Source organism: Ailuropoda melanoleuca, chromosome X, assembly GCF_002007445.2.
Source record: "Ailuropoda melanoleuca isolate Jingjing chromosome X, ASM200744v2, whole genome shotgun sequence".
In the NCBI taxonomy this organism is placed as follows: Eukaryota; Metazoa; Chordata; class Mammalia; order Carnivora; family Ursidae; genus Ailuropoda; species Ailuropoda melanoleuca.
In genome coordinates, this window is record NC_048238.1 from 27652392 (window position 1) to 27672167 (window position 19776).

General features: G+C 34.8%; 1 protein-coding gene across 9 annotated transcripts in view; it reads right to left on the reverse strand.

The window, feature by feature from the left end:
• The window catches only part of DMD (dystrophin), a 2070581-nt gene that overhangs the window by 1222189 nt on the left and 828616 nt on the right, over positions 1 to 19776 (reverse strand). For all 9 annotated transcript variants that reach the window (XM_034649821.1, XM_034649815.1, XM_034649816.1 and 6 more), the window contains 4 exons: positions 11167 to 11277; positions 10606 to 10779; positions 7610 to 7765; positions 2751 to 2921 (listed from right to left, as the gene is read on the reverse strand). In XM_034649821.1, coding sequence (XP_034505712.1) covers positions 2751 to 2921; positions 7610 to 7765; positions 10606 to 10779; positions 11167 to 11277 — 612 coding nt within the window. The remainder of the gene's footprint in view (positions 1 to 2750; positions 2922 to 7609; positions 7766 to 10605; positions 10780 to 11166; positions 11278 to 19776) is intronic.

Below are 19776 nucleotides of genomic sequence, written 5' to 3' on the forward strand. Positions count from 1 at the left end.
GAAAATACTTTCCAGATGGACTCAATATGCTGACGCATCTCCAGACCACTCAAGCCTTCTAATATGACAAGAATAATCTAGAAATGTTTGCCAAGTTAATTATATGATTGTATGATATTTTAATGATTTTATGGTAAAGCTAATGCAAAAATATCTCCTTAGGTGACTTACTCATTGGCCTTAAGGGACTGGAATTTGAAGTTCTTGTGTGCCATACTTTCATAGTTTCACCTCAGTCAGTTGTAGTCAGAATTTTTAAAATCCCCTTTACTTTAAGCTCTATTCCTTTGTGCACCATTATGGTAGCATTCCAAATTATATTTATAAAGCTACCCCACTGTTAGGAGCTGAAATAAGTCCCCTCAACATTCACATGATAAAGTCCTAACCCCAGGACTTTAGAAAGTGACCAAATTTGGAGATAGGAAATTTAAACAGGCAATTAAGTCTCTAGACAGGGAAAAAACAATTTCCGGCATTTAAGCTACCCATTTGTGGAACATTGTTACAGCAGACTTAGCAAACTAATATACCCATTAAATTGGATGTGAACAATCAGAGGTATTTTTTAAGGGAGGGTGTTTTAAGGGGAGGGTGACTGAGAAGAAAGCCTAGATGATTTTCACGTATCCTCTGCATGTACTACTACTTGCCCCCTGCATGTTTTACTATATTTCATCCTCTAATAGATCATAATTATTGTCTGGGTCTTCTTGTTTGTTTATGAGTACTTAATGGTAGGAACTGTCATCGGTAGAACATGGGTTTTTTATAAAGAGAAACAGATGATGAAGGTCTTTCTCTTTTATTTTATTTTTTGAAGATTTTATTGATTGAGAGAGAGAGAGTACCAGCAAAAGCACGGGGAGGGGCAGAGACAAAGGGAGAGAAAGAATCTTAAGCAGTCTCAATCCTGGGGGTGAAGCCCCACAGGGGGCTCTAACCCAGGACCCTGAGATCATGATTTGAGCCAAAACCAAGAGTCGGAGGCTCAACAGAGAGAGCCACTCAGGGGCCCCAGTATTTCTCTACCTTTATCTTATGATGCAAAATACAGGGGTGATACTGCTGGGACCAAAACTGCTATGCATCCCCCAGAATGTATTCTCTCTTTCTCAAACAAAATCTACTCATCATTTTAGTAGGACACATTGTCCACCCAGTTAGGACCCATCTTTTGCTATCTTCCCTAGAAACTAAATATGGTCATGTAACAAACTTCTGGCAAATGAAAGATGGGTAAAATAATGCACAGAGCATTTATAACACATCTTTAAAAGAGAGCTGGTTTCCTCCACTTCTGATTTTCCCTCCCTTTTGTGGGCTGCGAGGGAGGTGTGGTGGTGACCAAGTTTTACCATAAGAATACAAATACCCAGAGGACTGCAGAGCAATGCAATGAAAGGGGCCTACCTCTTGGGAGATTTTCGTGGAACAAAACTACTTCCCCTATCCAAAACTACCTACCTTAAGTGACAGAAATAAACCGCTATCTTCTTGGAGTCGTGGGGTTTTTTTTGCTTATTTCTTACAGCAGCCTAGCCTGCATCTAAGTACATGATTGCCATTCGTTCAAACTAAATTATCACGCAAAAAAAATATAATACTTGTTTGGGTAATAAGGAAAAAAAATAAGGCCACTGTAATTTTTAACCTGTACCCTCTGTACTTGCTACTAAAATAATCTCATAACATATATAATCCTGAGCTAAAAAATGGAATTCAACATCTTCTCTCTACCCATAATTCTGAGAGGGAAGAAAAAGAAATCATTCACTACTATTTACTTGAAAAATATTTATGTAACAACATTTTACATTTACTTGTCCTCTGAATTTACATAGAGAAAATCAGTTTTCAGTTTTGGTGGAATTGTATGGTTGTAAGTTTTTACATAATGCAATTAAAATTTCCCAACTTTGGATGATCTAAATAGCCTTGTTGAATTAAAAAAAAAAGCATAGATCTTTTTAACATCTCACCGATACAAGCCAGTGTTTGCTAATTTAAAAAAACCAATGGGGTAGAGTGCAGCTATTTTTTTTTAAATGCCTAACGGCTCAGCAAAGTTTAAGGTGAAAACATATTAATATCGGCTGTCTCCTTTATATCAAAGCACTTTCAAGTAATCTAGTAATGAATCAACTGAAAAAAAAATTAAGCTATGAGCACCCTGACCTTACATTTTAGGGGAGCAAAAATATCTGACTGTCAAGAGACAGAGCAAGAATTTACCAGCTAGGATTAAAGAAAACCCTGGGCCCTTTGGTGGCGGAAATGACAGCGGCCGCACAGACCCCTTGAGACTTTTTTTTTTAAATTGTGACACCAGCAATCTGCTGCTCTTGTGAGTACTGTCCAGCCCAACTGTGTGCAGTCTCTTCATCCCTGCCCTGGTCACAGTGGTGGAATCCCTCTAAAGCAGTCTGTCTGAGGCAAGCTAGGGAACACTCAATCTCATCTTTGGATTCACTTTCTGACTAATGATGAATGTACTTTTAAGGGCTTCTTCATAACCTCCCTAATTCTAAACAAGCTTTGGGGAGATTCTTACTAAAGACGCCCGCTGGTTTTACCATGATTCAGAAATATGGAGTTAAGCTACTGATGAATTTTTGAGGAAAGGGAAAGTGAAGCAAGATAATGCTTGTATTTCCACTATTGCTCCACATTAATAGTTTCTTATAAACTCACATTACCGTGTGTTTCTTTGTGTCTTAAAAATAACCTTCAGTGATATGGGTTTTTACCTTTCCCCAGGCAACTTCAGAATCCAAATTACTAGGCATCCCTTCAACTGCTGATCTCTTTGTCAGTTCCGTATCTGTAGCTGCCAGCCATTCTGTCAGGGCGTTCATTTCCTTTCGCATCTTACGGGACAATTTCAAGCATTTTTCCAACTGTTGCTTTCTTTCTGTCACCTGAAAAGAATGGTAATAAAATGTAATTTAGTTTACCCCTTCAATTCAGATTTAGTTATAGCCACTTAACAGGAACTTTAATACTTCTGTCATTTTAAAATAATCTTTTTCTTACTTTTTAAAAACAATATTTTAGAAAAACAGAATAGTCTCACTATTAGTGGTGAATAAACACAGTCTATGGAAGATGAGAGATCCTTTCTCCAAAAGACTGCCTCCCGTACCAGGTAGGAAAAAAAAAAAAGCAGCTGTAATTATTTTCTTTAATACAAATAAAAACAATTTATGGTCAAATTTTTTAAATATACTGAATGATGGAAGTATAACTGAAGAAATGATGGATTTCTTTTAGAAAACCTTCAGTCATCTGCAAAAGGATAGGCAAAGTTTACAAACCTCTATAGACAAATGAGGTTTGCTCTTGCTGGTAAGGAATCAAAATGTAGAATGAATACGGTTTCTCTCAAGAGGCAATACTTTAATACTTAAAATGATCAATTTTATTGTCATTGTATCTGTAAAACTGTCTTACGTCTGCAGAGAAACAACACAAAGAATAACTCACTGCCCCTTTAAGTATACTTTGCCACACAATGGGGGTAAAAAAATAAATTCCAAAACACAATTTTCACCCTTATTAATAGAAAAAATCATGACCTGATTTTGTGTTCCATTTCTCAGTGTTTAGAACTAAAACCCTCAAAATCACATTCTTCCACATTCTCACATGGAGAATTAACAAATCTGTACTTCACCACCACCTCTGCAGATGTGCCTATAATTTGTAAGTGTTCAGGGTCTAGGTTGGTTGGTTTAATAAAAAGCCCAGAAACTCTTCTGATCAATCTATCAAACTATCTATACACATACAATCACATGCACACACACAGACACACACAAATATAGATATGAATATATAAGAATCCAGCCATAAGCATGAAAAATGCCAAAGTAAGCATATCTTTAAAGAATTAAAATGCTGCAATCAAAATAAATACACTGAAACTTTGATATGAATTCCAAATACTCGACAAAATGTATTAGTTTCTTTAACAGAGGTATCTGCACATTAAAAAAAAAGTGTTTAGGCTGCAAATTCAATTTTTTTTCTTTTTACAGATTTCCCCCTTCAGGGAATTAAAAGCATCTGCCCTTTTGACTGCAAGGCTTTTATTTGTGTGCAGGAGAAAAAATATATACCTTACAGTGTGTTTCATGCATAGTTATTTTTGCTATGCACTATTGGTAGAAAAAGAATTCCAGATTCAATATTTCAAAGAAATCCTATCTTCCCAGAACTAATGCATTATTGATTTTTATTTATTCTGTTTTGTTTATATCCAGCTAAATAGATTTTAATAAAACAGGAGACACTGCCATCTTAAGGAAAATTGAGTTTTACATTTTGTGTGTGTGTATGGAAAAGGGATACATTTAAAAGAGTGCCACCTGCAGTACAATGCCTCAGCAGTCACTGGTTGATGGGAAAATGCACTAGGCTGATAGGACTATTGCTACATGTATTTCCATAAAAATCAAAGCATTGAGAAGCCACACAAGAAACTCTTAAAGTTTTATTCATTGAATCATTAAGCTAAGTTGATGCTAATAAACAAATAAAATTATGTTCTGTAAGAAAAGTGCTAGGGACTGAATCATATCCCCCCAAAATTAATACATTGAAGCCTAAATCCCCAGTGTGACTGCACCTGGATATAGGATCTTAAGGAAGTAAGTAAGGTTAAATGAGATCATAAAGGTAAGACCCTAATCTGATAGGATTGTGGCCTTATTAGAAGAAGAAAGATCTCTCTCCCTCTCTTTCTCCTTCTCTGTCTCTCTCACCCGCCACCCCAGTTCCTCCCTCCCTCTTCCTTCCTTTCCGTCCCCCCACCCCCAACAGGAAAGGTCACAACAAGAATGTGGCTTCTGCAAGCCTGGAAGAGTGTCCTCACTAGGCTGACACCTTGATCTTGAACTTCCCAGCTTCCAGAACTGTGAGAAATAAATGTGCGTTGTTTAAGCCACCTGGTCTATGGTATTTTGTTATGGCAGCCTGAGCTAACAAAAAAGTAATATACCTTGAATTGAGGCAAGTACAACCATATAAATTTTGAAGATAATTAAACGAGAAGTGTTGTCTTTTTTACATAATAATAATAATAAACATAGTCTGTTTAGTTTGATTTTGTCAAATGAAACCAGTGTTGTTGAAGGTGCTTCAAAGATTTAGATGCAGACAATATTTTCTTAGAGAAGGAATACCTGACATTTTATATATATTCCTTTTATTATTGTTTCTACATCTTTATTTCAAAAATAAATTTTTGCCCTACATTTTTGCTGTATTCTGTCATGCTGTGAAAGCTAAGTATGATTTCTTAGTCATCTTTCATTTTGCTTTAATGCTATTATTAAGTGCCAAATGGCTAAATAAACATAAACTTTCAAATGTATATTTTCAGGGTTAAACAGGGCTTTACATCTTCAGGAGAGTCATTCACTTCCTAATTATATTTATCTCTGGGCACTGAGTCTTCTGACATCATTTTTATTGCTTTAGATTCAATGACTATTTCATGTAAAATTTACTCTTGCAAAGGCAAAGATTTTGTGCAAATTCTTCTAGGCAAAAGGGAAAAAAAGGCCCAGACAACAGTTTATATTTGAAAAAACAAAGAAATTAACAAATTATAGCATTAGGATTACTATTAGAGGTTCTTCAGTTGATGTTAAATATAGAACAAGTGGCACCTGTAAAGGTCTATAAATACTAGAGGAGATACCAAATGCAGATACAACTTCACTACCTGTGGTATCTTAAACACAATGATAAACTTCTCCACAAGGATTAATGGGTCTTTTATTCCAGAGGTAGCTTGGTGGGCTATAGAAAGTAAAATGTATTTTAAGATGATTCTCCCGCTTTGCTATTTATTGTGTATCAGTGTTCCCTACTTTTCGATCCAATGAGAAGGAAAATACTTTGCCATAACATGACAGTAAGCTCTCTTTCAAAACATGTGAAATATAAATTCGAAGGTTTTTAAAATATAAAAATAAAGACCATCAACTAATATGAAGAGTTATTTCCAGATTTCCATTTTAATCTAAAATTCACTTTCAGGAAAAAGTAAGTTGCAATTAGTAGCTTTAAGACACAACCATCTATCTACTTACAGGGTGAAATGTTACAAATCTGTGTCTGCGTGGCTACTTCACTAATATGGACACAAATTTATACTTGTGTCAAAGATGAAGTGACAATTTTCTCACTAATGTTGTTATATTTAATAAAGTCAAGAACCTGAGCTGTTAAAATATACTCTGTTCTCCTCATTGACCCAGTAAAGCTCTTTCAGTCAGAATGGAATTAAAATGTATGCATTTTTATTTTTTTTCTGCTTTGGCCCTTATTTTATTTTATTCATCTTTCCCCACTAAGCATTAGGAAAGTGAAACCATCCCAGAGTACTTGTCATTTAAAAGTACTTGCTTACATAATATAATAAAAAAATATTATTAAAAAAAAGAAAAAAAAAGAAAAGTACTTGCTTAAAGTACTTAAACTTGTATTTATTCAGAAATGGCCATAAATGCCAATAATAGATTACCTTATTTAGGTAAGTTTAAGAAAATAAGCATGGTATTTATTAATAAAATACATTTAGTCCCTCAAATACCACATAATACATTAAGCTATCACCACTTTTTAAGGACAGAAATGATTATTTTATTACTATGTTGATACTTTAAACCTTAGATGAGCACCAAAAAATGTTTTAGAAAGTTTAGAATAATGTAAAATAACGGCACAGAAAAGGACAGATAAATCCTTGATGTTGACAATTCATGCCTTTATGACTACTTTTTATGATTACCATCATTATTTTGAACCATATTTTAAATCTATAGGAAATATACAGAGAACATTTGATTTGAGGGAAGTGAGATAATTCTCCTACTCATTCCACAGTTTTGGAAAGGGGATAGAGAGATGCAAACATCTTTAATTAACAGTGACATGGAATTGGTCACTGTAATCTATCAGGACAAAAACACAATGAATAGTCATAGAGCAATAGGACTTAACTGGCTATCCATTCTACCTTATTAGCCAAACGTGGTGGATTAGGCAAGGCTTGCCACACAGGGAAATAACTTCTACGGAATGTGACAACTCTATTACACCTAATGTGGTCTATGTGGAATGTGTCAACTCCATTGTATCTAAACGTAAGTTCATTAGTTTATAAAAGGCTCTAGCCTTTAGGTCATCACAAGTAAATTTATACAATGAGAAGGCCAAGTTTAGAACAAAGAAACTCTTATACAACTATCCGATGGGCCAATAAGAACCTCTCTGAGCTGTACATATTTTTTAATGCAGATTGGAAAGAAGATCCGTATTGATTAATTATTGTTTCCTAATAAGAACTGCACAGGGAATCTGTATCTCTGACTATGCATAAATGTACATATCTATCTATTGAGAGAAAATGATTAAGACTTTCTTTTTTTTTAATAATTTTTATTTTATTATATTAGTCACCATACAGTACATCCCTAGTTTTTGATGTGATTAAGCCTTTCTAAGACATTATTTGTGCATCATCACTGCCTCTTGCTTTGCTATTTCAAAGGAAAGTGGTAAGTAGCCTGTGTCTGTGGTTTCAGTGAGCACGTACCTTCGCTCCCAGCTCATTATAATGCAATTTCAAAGCCGTGACTCTTTCATCAAGCTCTTTGGGGTTTTCTGTTTGCTTCTTCTGTACAATCTGACGTCCAGTTTTTATTACCATTTCCACTTCAGACTTCACTTCACTCAGACTTTTATACAAATTCTACGTTCAAACATAAAACAAAGCATAATAATAAGCAATAGTGTCCAAATCACACTGCAATAGTTAATAAAAAGAGAGGTAGAGATCACCTTAATTGCCCTTCGTGTTTGCAGTTTTAATGGAGTAGCATTTTACTGGATTCACTAGACAATCAGTGGTGGCCAAGACAGACACATTCACTGCTGTTCTCACACATTTAGTGGGCATAAAACATTTAAATTTCCAGATCATAATTTCAACATATATTAATTAAGTCATACGTAAGGAAGGAAGGTAATTTTAAATATGTTAATTACATTATACAAATGTATTTTCTTAATGGGGCTGATTAATTCAATATAGACAGACACAAAAATATTATTTAAAAACTCACATATATATGACAACCATAAAGAACACACATACTACTTCACAAAAGTACACTGCTTTAATAAAGTCTCATGAAACACATGTCATCACACAAAGTACTTTCCTGGAAAGATATGTGTACGCATGAATGCATACATGCAAACACATGTGTGTATGTATATATATGTAGACAGGCATATATAATAGTTTACGTTATACATTATTACTTTAATTCATTCAGTGGTAAGTGTGAACAACTACCTGTTTTATTGGTACTAAGAAATAAAGTTACTAGTAGGTAATTGCTTTTTCTTGGAATTAGAACAAAACTTGGGTTGATCCTCTCTTCTCAGTTTAAAATCAATGCCTAATAACATTTTCTGTAAAGGCTGAGCAAATATCTTATTCGTTAAAGCTACGTACATAATCTATTTCCATCTTAATCCCTTCTTTGACGGTTGTTTTGTGTTAATATTCCTTTACTAATAATTTTGGGTTCTTCTCTGAGCTTTCCAGATGATTTTTTTACTTCATTTTACTTTTATCTTAGAATTATCCATATATCTCAGTATGTAGAAACATTCAATCAGTAACTGTATGGAGGGAATCAACTGTGTGAATTTTAGAATCAAAGTTATTTCCAAATGATTTACTCTTTAAACATTAAAAAAAAATCTCAGTGATTTACCCTTACATTGAAAGTTCAAAGAACTGTTAGCCATTAACACCATGTCATTTAGTATGCAGAGAAAATATTTATCACTGAGGGATGGAAATATCCTTTATATTTATTTGCGTTCCTGTTGGGAAGACGTTTTTTAATTGAACAAAATTTCTTGAAGGCAAAGGCAATGACTACAGTGTATGCAATAGGCCATATAAAGTAATTTAAAAATATATGAAAGTTGTAAAGGAAAGATAACCTTATAGAAAGACTACTTGAATTGCTAATAACATTTAAACCAGAACCTGAACCAAACTGAGCAAGAACTTGAAAATGTTTCACTGTAAAGAGTCAGGGCACAGTCACAGCTGGTTCCCGGGAGGGTTGTTTTCACCTCATCTTTACTATGTACCATTAGAGACCTGTTCATAGAAGGGAACAGCTGTCCCTTTGGGAATATATTTAATCATGATGACAGTATACTTGGGTCATTTTGCTTTTGGTTATTTTTGCAAAGTTTAAGAGGAGATATGTTTCTACGAATCCCTAATGTTGCTCATCTAATATCAGCTAATAATTATACATTATTATATTCAACTTTTCTTTTTCAGGGTAGGAATATTTATAATAATGATGCCACTAAAATGCAGTCTGTGTTATGAAGAAATGTCATTGCATAAAAATATTTCATAATTTCACAAAGAAATACACATATCTAAAAAATTTTTGTTAAATGATACTTTCCCACTCACAATAGTATGGCTGAAAGGCATCTAAAGAGTTTCTTTTAAATTTATGTTATGGAGTAAATACAGAAACAATACCTAAAACACAAAGTACTAACTAGATAACCTTTTTTACCTTTAATGTTAATAATATTCAGCACTTTTATTTATTTATTTTTTTTTTAAAGATTTTATTTATTCATTTGACAGAGAGAGAGACAGCCAGCGAGAGAGGGAACACAAGCAGGGGGAGTGGGAGAGGAGGAAGCAGGCTCATAGCGGAGGAACCCGACCTGGGGCTCCATCCCATAACGCCGGGATCACGCCCTGAGCCGAAGGCAGACGCTTAACCACTGTGCCACCCAGGCGCCCCTCAGCACTTTTATTTTATGTGAATTTCTACTCTTAGCCCATAGTAAACACAGAGTTAAATAACAGTTGTATTACTCCAGTAGATGCCCTCACAATTAAGCCTTATGTTGTCAGAGCCATCATCTAACTTGGCGAATATCCAATAACTGCAATAAAGGACACAGCTCAAGATTTCGCAATCCTGTAAAGATTTATGCTACAAACTAATCATATGCCTTCCATGCCTTTTTATTCTGTCTTTGAGGTCTGGTGGCATTTCCGTGTATACCCAGCACTGACGTTGAATGGAAAAATAGCAAGGTTTGGGGAAGAGCTTACTTGGTTTTCATTTCTGGAATGGTTTTTATTATGGTTGCTGTTGCTGCTGTTTCTAGACTATTTCTTTTTAGAATTTCCATTTTAAAAACATATTCAAAGTACTATAAACATTAAATAAAGGGAGTTCCTCTTATATTCTGCACAGTCCTTCGATAATTACAGATTCAGAAAAGACACCTATAGAGGATGTATTCAAAGGCTACTATTTCAGTAAAAGTTCTTGTATCTCAATACACCTGTGCTAACTTCTGTTTTTAGTCTTTAAATTACATAGTATTAATTATTACAGTTATCTGAAAACAATCTTCTATTATAAGGGAGGATCATCAACACATACCTCTTTTTTTTTTCCACAGACTGCTTAGTAAGGAAAGTCAAGGAGTAGCTGTGTATTTGTCCTCAGAAATACATACCACACAATGATTTAATTGTGACTGTACTACTTCCTGTTCCACGCTCTTTGTTTCCAACGCAGGCAAATGCATCTTCACTTCATCTAAAATCATCTTACTTTCCTGTAGACGTTGCTCAAAATTGGCTGGCTTCTGGAATAATCGAAACTTCATGGAAACATCTTGCAATTTTTTCTGTAAAGACAATGTAAGAAAGCACCCATGTAATTTCACATTCCAAACAAGCAGTCAGATTTTTGTTAATAGATTTTTCTTTATTCCTGAAGATATAAAAGATTTAAAAAAAAGTAAAGCAGTTTTTTCCTACTTGTCCAGCACAAAGAATGCATACATTTGGGAGAACTCAGTAGTTATTCTTAATGTGATACTAAATACAAGGTAATTTATTAACCGATTTTATCCTTAAAATGTACAACCCCCCTAAATTTCTATTATTTATCATATTGTAGTTTTCAAATAATGCCCTTAATCCCAATTTTTCTAATAACCAAATTGTATAATATAGACTATAATTTAATACCCAACAAAAACAAGTTCTTTAGTGTATGCAGGGATACGTACCTGTGCCACATCAATTTGGGACAGTACCCTTTGGGCAGTCTCCTTTCCCTGGTTATGTTTCTTCATTTCTTCTAAACTGATCTCATGACTTGTCAAATCCGATTGGATCTTCTGTTGGGAGGACAGCATTATTAGTCAGCATGCTCTGCGGGTTATTGCAAAGAATAACTCACTTGCCCAGAAGATGAAATTCAGGAACTCTCTTAAAACATTATTACAATGTAGCCTCCTTTAAAATGACAATGTTTTTTTTTTCTTTACTTACTAAAAGTTATCAAAAATGAAATAGCTTCTGTCTCTCCTATTTGGGTTATTATGAAAAAAGAAATTATCCTTCCGAGGCCGTGATAATGCATAGCTATTTCAGATATTTTCAGAAGGAAATATCTGTTTATATCTAATATGAAAGACTGATATTCTTTTATCTTTGAATTTACACTCAAATCTGACCAAAGACAAGACATACACATATACACACATGTATGTTTATGTATGTATGTGTGTGTGTGTATATATATACATATATATATGTATATATATATATATCTCAAAGCTAGCTGTGACAGGATAAGATATAATGAGAAAGTTCCATGTGGACAATATTCATTGTGATATCTACTCATTCATTCCGCACTATATTTCATTTAAATTTCAGGGAAATTATGGATTTAGGAAAGTGAAGTTAAATCCTTTAATTGGCCTTGTTTTTTGTCTGTTGGATACTTAAGAGCTCCCTAAAGAGACTGATTTTTGAACTTTAAATAGGTATAAAAATGCTGTATTTTCTATACTGAGTAGACATTTTTGATCAAGTTCTACTCAAAAGTATGTCTGTGTTTGACTTGTACACTTCTGAGCCTGCTTCAGGAGTCAGTCAAATCATGTAGTGTGCAGAGACCAAAACAATAAATTCATTCATTTCTTTCTGTCAGTTCCAGCAAAAATAAGTAAGTTGTCAAATTATTCTAATTTAAGTATCAGTTCCTGTCAGATTATCACAAGCAAGTTGGAAAAGAAAAGGATTAATTTATACTACGGTGCTCATAAAATCTTCATGCAAAACAATTTGTATAATGCATATTAGTATAACCTAATTTATACCAACTGGAGTCAGTTCCAGTACATACTACTAGAAAATAACATCAGTGTGATTAGCAGTAAGTTGCCACAGAGAACTACAAGCCTGCGACGAGTAGTGCGAATTATCCTAAGAAAATGGGTTGAGTGGTGAAGAAGTTACTTAGTATACAAAGCTATAAATGTACACATATGCCTTAATATCATTCCTTAACATATTGATCCTAACAATTATAAAGACAAATGATAAATTACTTAAGTAATTACAATTCTGGCATAAAATAATTAAGAGCAAGGACTCATGCAAATACGTACTATATATATCTTCACTGGTTGAATTACTCCCTTGTATATAGGTATACACTATTGTCCAAAAGCATAGAGTTCGGGGGTTAGGGATTCATGTAAGTGCATAATAAGATTACTCACAAAGTTATAAATGCTAAAGAATCTATACAATTTAATGGGGGTATGTAGGACAGAGTAATTCTTAACAAGGAAGTGAACAGATGTCATAGGAGAGGTGATGTTAAAGCAGAACCCTGAATAGTTAGTAAGCATTGCTGGCAGTAGCAGATGCTTTAGGGGGAGGGTTTACAATCATGATATTTTAAATGGAAAATACCCCCTCAAAAAAATAGGTCAATAACAAACGTCTGTGCCACATAAACCTAACCACTCTCAAGTCATAGATGATTAAAACACGAACAGTACTTATGCCCCATTAGGTTCTCTTAGAACTGACAGGACAAAGTCTGGCCAAGCTCTGTGGGTGCTGAGAATAGGCACATCTGCTAGGAGACTATGCTTATGAAGTCTCCAGTTTCCAGTGTCCATTGGGGAGTAGCAAAGGTCGATGACTCGAAAGAGAAAATAGATGCCAAAAAGTGAGGTTTAAGCAAAAATACTGACGGCTTTCAATCACAGACTGAAGGAAATGGGGCATTTTCCACAGATGGCTGTAACAACAGTTCCCATACTATGTGCTCCTCTTACCATTTCCCCCGTTAAGAGGTGGAGTTTCTTCACCTCTTTAAACCTAGGCTGGCCCTTTGACTGCCTTGACCAACAGAAGAGGGCAAAAGTAGTGTTTTGTCAGTTATGGGAGAAGCCCCTAAGAGGACTAGAAGCTTCAACTTCTACACTGGAACACTGGCTCTTAAGATGTTCCCTCTTGGAACCCATCTGGCATGTTCTGAGAAGCCTAAGCCATGTAAAGAAGCAGTGGGTAAGTGATTCAGTGAATGATCCTAAGTGAGCTTTCAGTTACAATGAGCATCAACTCCTAGACATGACTGAGCCACCTTGGATGTCCAGTCCAGTTGAGCTTACGTGCCGCTGCAGAGCCGGCCAACAATTGCCTATAATCTCATGAGAGATCCCAAGTGATAATGATGAAGAGCTGATCCAAGCAACCGAAACACAGGCTCTAGTCCATTCCTGAGACAAATTTTATTCTTGCCATGAAACAAACTTTTCTTTCTTTCTTTTCTTTTCTTTCTTTCTTTCTTTCTTTCTTTCTTTCTTCCTTTCTTTTCCTTTCTTCCTTCCTTCTTTCCCTCATTCTTGTTTTGTTTTAGTTAATTCTATTGTGTTACTTCTGCTTCAATGTTCTAAGCAGTATACTGAATAAGCAAGGACATAGAAGTTTTTAAAAATAGAAGCATTCCTGATTGAGGGAATACAAGGTACTCGAATGAGGTAATAAATGGCATGGAGGGCTTGGGAGAACTGAAATAATAAATACAGAATGAAGCACAACAGCGGAAATATAATTGGAAAAGTTGGTGGGAATGAGGTATTTAATAACCTTATGTCCTAAATGCAAAACTCTAACTTTTCAATATGAAGAGAAAGTTTAAAATTTTAAGTTCATCAGAATCACAGATAATAATAGTTTTACTGCTAATAGTTACCAAGAGAATGTGATTATAAATTCAGTAATACTTTGAAATGAATTTGAATTTTATTAATCACTATATACACACATATATAGCTACATAGGTGTATACTTTTTTTTTTCAAAAAAGCAGTGTGCACCTGTACAATTAGCATTTATTTTAGTGTACTCAAACATTAGAGGGCCCTAATGAGGGCCAGGAGAGAGCCATGGAAAACAAGAATTTAAGGGATATGGAGAAGAAGTAAAGGACCAAAGAAAGAAAAGGAAGAGTCCAAGAGAAGGAGAAGCAGAACAGCCAGGAAAGAGAAAGGGTGCCACTTCAATCAAGTGATGTAAGAGTTTTAAAAACGAAGGAAAGGTCAAAAGTGCTAATTTGGGACACATCAAATGAGGTATGTTCTAACAAGTGTATATTAGCTGGCCAATGAGCACTGTAGCTAGAACAGAGTCAGTGGTAAGAGCAAAACTTAGCTTTTCCAAAGATGAAGCTTAAAGACCAGGAAATCCTCATCTAAAAATAGCTTCAATTATATTTGAAGAATTTTGTCTTTCCACACAATGTAATGTGGTCAATGAGACTCAAACACGTATTAAGGCTATGTAAAAGGAACCAAGGGATGGGAGAATTTGTTTTTAAGAAAAATAAGAAGATAATTGATTAGAAAAATCCTGTGGGAAACAAGGAGTGAAGAGCAAAGATAAATAATCAACAAAAAATACTGACAGAAAGAGGTGCTACTTTTTCAGAAGCCAAAGGTAAGACATTAAGATCATTTTTGATACAAAAATGCAGAAAGGGCTTCTTACTTGATGCTTTCTGTAAATCAAAACGGAAGAGTGTTAAGAGAAATCTGAATTTAAATTTCAAGGCTCTGAGGGCACCTGGGTGACTCAGTCAGTTAAGTGTCCGACTCTGGATTTCAGCTCAGGCATGGTCTCAGGGTTGTGAGATGGAGCCCCACTGAGCCCAGCCTCAGGCTCCCCGTTCCACAGGGAGTCCACTTGAGATTTTTTGCCTCTCTCTCTCTCTCTCCCTCTGACCCACCCCCTTGCTCACATGTGCATGCATGCCCTTTCTCTCTCTAAAATAAAGACAACTAAATAAACAAACAAATCTTTAAATTTCAGGGTTCTGTATTACCACCTGAACACCAAACCTTTGTGAAACTCCATTTTCTCCTCTCTAAACTGAGGATGAAGATGATAAGCCAGTAATGAAGCATTATCAGCAGTCATGGGAAAATTCTCATGTTTGCAGTAGACAACTACACTGGTTTTGGTAAAGATATCAGATGTTACAGTGTATGTAAAAATACCTGTTCAAGTTTGCACAAATATTTACTTTCAAATTGTGTCATGATGCATTATTTATTTATAAGGAAGAGATTCTTTTGGTATCCACTGAGGAAGAGAGAAAAGAGGGTTGAGGAGGAGTCTAAAGGAAAGTGATGGAAGTTGTATAGTCATAGTGGAAACTAGGGATGGAAATTGATGAGAAAAAAAATTTAAAAAAAAAGATACTCAGAGCAGAGTGCTCAAATTATGCATCTGAACCTTATCTATCCACATGTTTTTGAACCCTTTCATTTTTCTAGTACTCTTCTCTTACCCTTCTAGTATAAAAGGCTAAAGGAATATGTGTATAATTCACTTTTTCCTCTACTAGTCAATTCCATATAGTGAGAACAAAACTATTGCCCCTATTCTTAATGATCTTTTGTTCTAGAAAGATAGAACATAGAGATATAAATTAACATTAAAAAGCAGAAATACATGTAATATAATAAAAAAAAACAAGCTATATGATGAAACGGGCACCATCATTTCTGCTACAGAATCTGGTAAAATTTTAAGAAATTGTCATAATTTAAATTACATATGGCTGAGAAGAGGTTTCAGAGAGGTAGAGAATAAGAAAATGGGATCTCATTCCAGGCTGTGAGAACTGTGCTAGCAAAGACTGGGTTTGGAACATGCAGAGTGTATATGCTCTTTTTCAGAGAAGGAAAAACGAGATGTGGGTAGAGTGAGAATTACTTTGGAGAGGGGAAATTGGTGTGAAGCTACTGAACCTTACGTAGCAGGGCCCTTCCCTTACAAAGGACTCTTCTAAAACTCAGCATTTAATTTTCAATTTCTAATTTGTACAACTTTTTTTTTTTCCTTAAAGACTGACCCTATAAAGCTGCCTCTAGTAGCCTGGCATTACAAAACAAAGCCGAGATAACTTAAGTGATCACTGAAACACGGGTCTTCTGATAATAAATTCCACACATGACTCCTAAACAACAGGGACAACAAGACTTACAAAAATGCAGCCCAAAACTGAACCTTTATTTGACACCAGAATATGTGAAGGACCACGTAACATGTGAAAGGAAAGTTTGGCAATTCAGAACTCAATGCAAAGCATTACATGGACTTTGAAATATTCATATTTATATCAAGCTTTTAGACAGTGTTGAGAGGCTGAGTGTCTGTACTCTTAGAAAGATCACCACTGTTAAAATTATTAAAATTGAAAAACTGGTTTTGAACATCATCTAAAACTGAAATTTTATTTTAACTTACAGGCAGCATTTTTAGAAAAATTCTCACATCCAAAGTACTGTTCTAATATGATTAGAGATCTAAATTTCTTTACAAATTAAGTAGATTATATGTGAAAAAAGCCCAGTGAGTAAATATATTTTGGAAATTAAGGATAAACATGTGTCTGTTAAAAAGAGTATCTCAGAACATTTCATATACTAATACACACTGTGATATCAAGAGGAATATTTCTCGGCTCAAATTACCCTTTTGTTTTCTCTCCCGTGTGCTCTTGCTTTAAAAAAAAAAAAAAAAGGTGGGGGAGCCTGGGTGGCTCACTTCGTTAACTGACTCTTGGTTTCTGCTCAGGTCATGATCCCAGCGTCCTGACATTGAGCCCCGTGTCAGGCTTTGTGCTGAGTGTGGAGTGTGCTTAAGATTCTCTCTTTCCCTCTCTCTCTGCCCCTCCCCCACTCTCACGTGTGTGTGTGTTTCTCAGTCAGTTAAGCATCTGCCTTCGACTCAGGTCATGATCCCAGGGTCCTGGGATCGAGCCCCACATCAGTTCCCTGCTCAGCGGGGAGTCTGCTTCTCCCTCTCTCTCTGCCCCTCCTCCACGTTTGTCCCCTCTATCTCCCTCTGTGTCTCAAATGAATAAAATCTTCAAAAAATATGTAAAAGCTGTATAATGTGAGTTCTATTTTCACCCAAGATATACATCTACCAGGATATGGGTGATAACTGTTTAAAGAAGACCAACAAACTGATCTTGTGAAGTTGTCAGCTTGTGTTTATATAAAATCAGTAATTTCCAACAAAAACAAAATGAAAGGAAGTGGCAGATCAAGGCTACTGATTTCAAACACCCACATACACTGCAACAGGAGTTCTCAGTCTAATACCTTTCAGGATCACTAGATTTTTTTTCTTCATAAAGTAATATAAAGCAAATTATGACATCATGCCATTCCCAAGAAAAGACATGTGACAATACTGCAATTACATTTATAACTAGGACTATACACAGAAAGCAGGAAACAACAATGGAAATAGAAATAACCATTTTTCCATTAAAGATGTAAAGGGCAAATTATAGTGCTAAAAATTAATCAAACTTTAAGGACATTTCCAATATAGCACTTAACCATTAACTGAGAAGAGAGCAGGCCTTTTCACCATGATTTACCTCATCAGACCATTCTCATGTATCAAATTAATGACAAAATGGCAAGCAAAATGAAGCTGTAACTATTGAAAGTATTTAATGGAATAAAGGACGCTTTCTAGCAAATAATTGCTGGAGCTTTTGTGATGTCAAATAAAGAAAATGATTCCAGAGAAAATAACTAAAATATTTCAGAAAGAAAAAGTATTAGAAGATGTCATGTCAAGACAATTAATGGAGAAATGTAACACTATTAGATTAGTCATTTTAAAACAAATCATAATTCTGAAATTGCACCCTCAAAAAGAGGAAATGGCCACATATAATATGGACTCACAAAATTAAAGGAAGAAAATGTACTAAAGGATCTTGGATTATTTGTACTTTTAAAACACCTGAGAATATGAAAAAAGTGCACTAATTATGGTAGTGGGCAAAGAATTTTGAAAAGTTTTAGAATATACATTTGAATATTTTGGTAGGTACAAAAGAAAGAAGAAATTCACACAGGTTTTTTTTATTACTGTTTATAGAAAGATCCCATAAGTTAATTAGACAAGATAGAAGGCATGTTACCTATAAATTAAGCTTTGTCAGATGGAGAAGTTTTAACTTTTCTCAGGAATATGCAACAGGCCAAAGAGCTTTTTGTATTATGACGACTTAATTAGAGGCTGTTTTCAAGTCTGTGACGCACTTTGGAACCAGCACGTATTTAATAAGTATATACATAAATGTAATTGTGTGTGTGTGTGTATATATATATATATATATACATATATATATACACACACATATATACATATACATGTGTATGCAAGTTTATGCCAAATGGCAAACATTTTAATATCACCAAAATAAACTTAGCTGTTAACTTAATTCAATTGTAAGTACTTTGGTGGAGCTTTGTGTTAAGAAATTTAAGAAATTAGCTGATGACCACCTTCTTCTATCCCCCTTTTACTACTCTGATAGTAAATTTGGGACAGAACCATTTAAAACCAAAAAAGTGAACACTGTGTGGAATTACCATTCCTTGTAATATATCTGAGAAATGATGCTATTCATAGTTATAGTAATGATAATGATGGTAATGATAACAGAACAGTCCATTATAAACCTACATTTTCAAGCAATTATGATTACTTTTCAAATTAGGTAAGTACAGAGACAAAACTTCAGGAGAAAAGTGGAATATTGCATAGAAATTTGAGGAAGTGTAGTGGCTACAGGTTAATTTTTTTGCTTGATAGAGAGCTAATTATTAAAGTGGTGAAAGCAGATCTGAGCTTTGTCCCAGCTTCAGTGAAAATGCTTTACAAATGGAATCTATTAAATATATCCCACTATGAACAACTAAAATATTATAATATTACTATGTAAAGTCTTACAGTGGACACCAGGACAGTCAATAATAAACAGCTAACCCTTAAGTTAATTTCAGGTTATTTAACAAAATTCCTCACATTTCACCTTTTACTATACATCTAAACAGACTAAAAAAGCTGATGGTGAGCTGAAATTACTTTTTTGAAGATTTTATTTATTTATTTGAGAGAGAGAGCAAGTAAGAGAAAGCATGAGCAGGGGGAAGGGCAGACAGAGAGGGAGAAGGAGAAGCAGACTCCCTGCTGAGCAGGTAGCCTGCCTGAGGCTCTGATCCCAGGACTCCGGGATCATGACCTGAACCAAAGGCAGATGCTTAACTGACAGCCACCCAGGCGCCCCTGAAATTATTTTTTAATATACTATTTGAGATATTCTCTATCATATGGTCTGTTTTAAAATCAACTTTATCAAGGTACAGTTTATCTACCATAGAATTCAATAAACACAAAATTCAAGAACTTTTAGTAAATGTAGATTTGTGCAACCACTGCCACGATTTGATTTTTAGAACATTTCTATAGTACCCTCAAATGATTGTATGTGT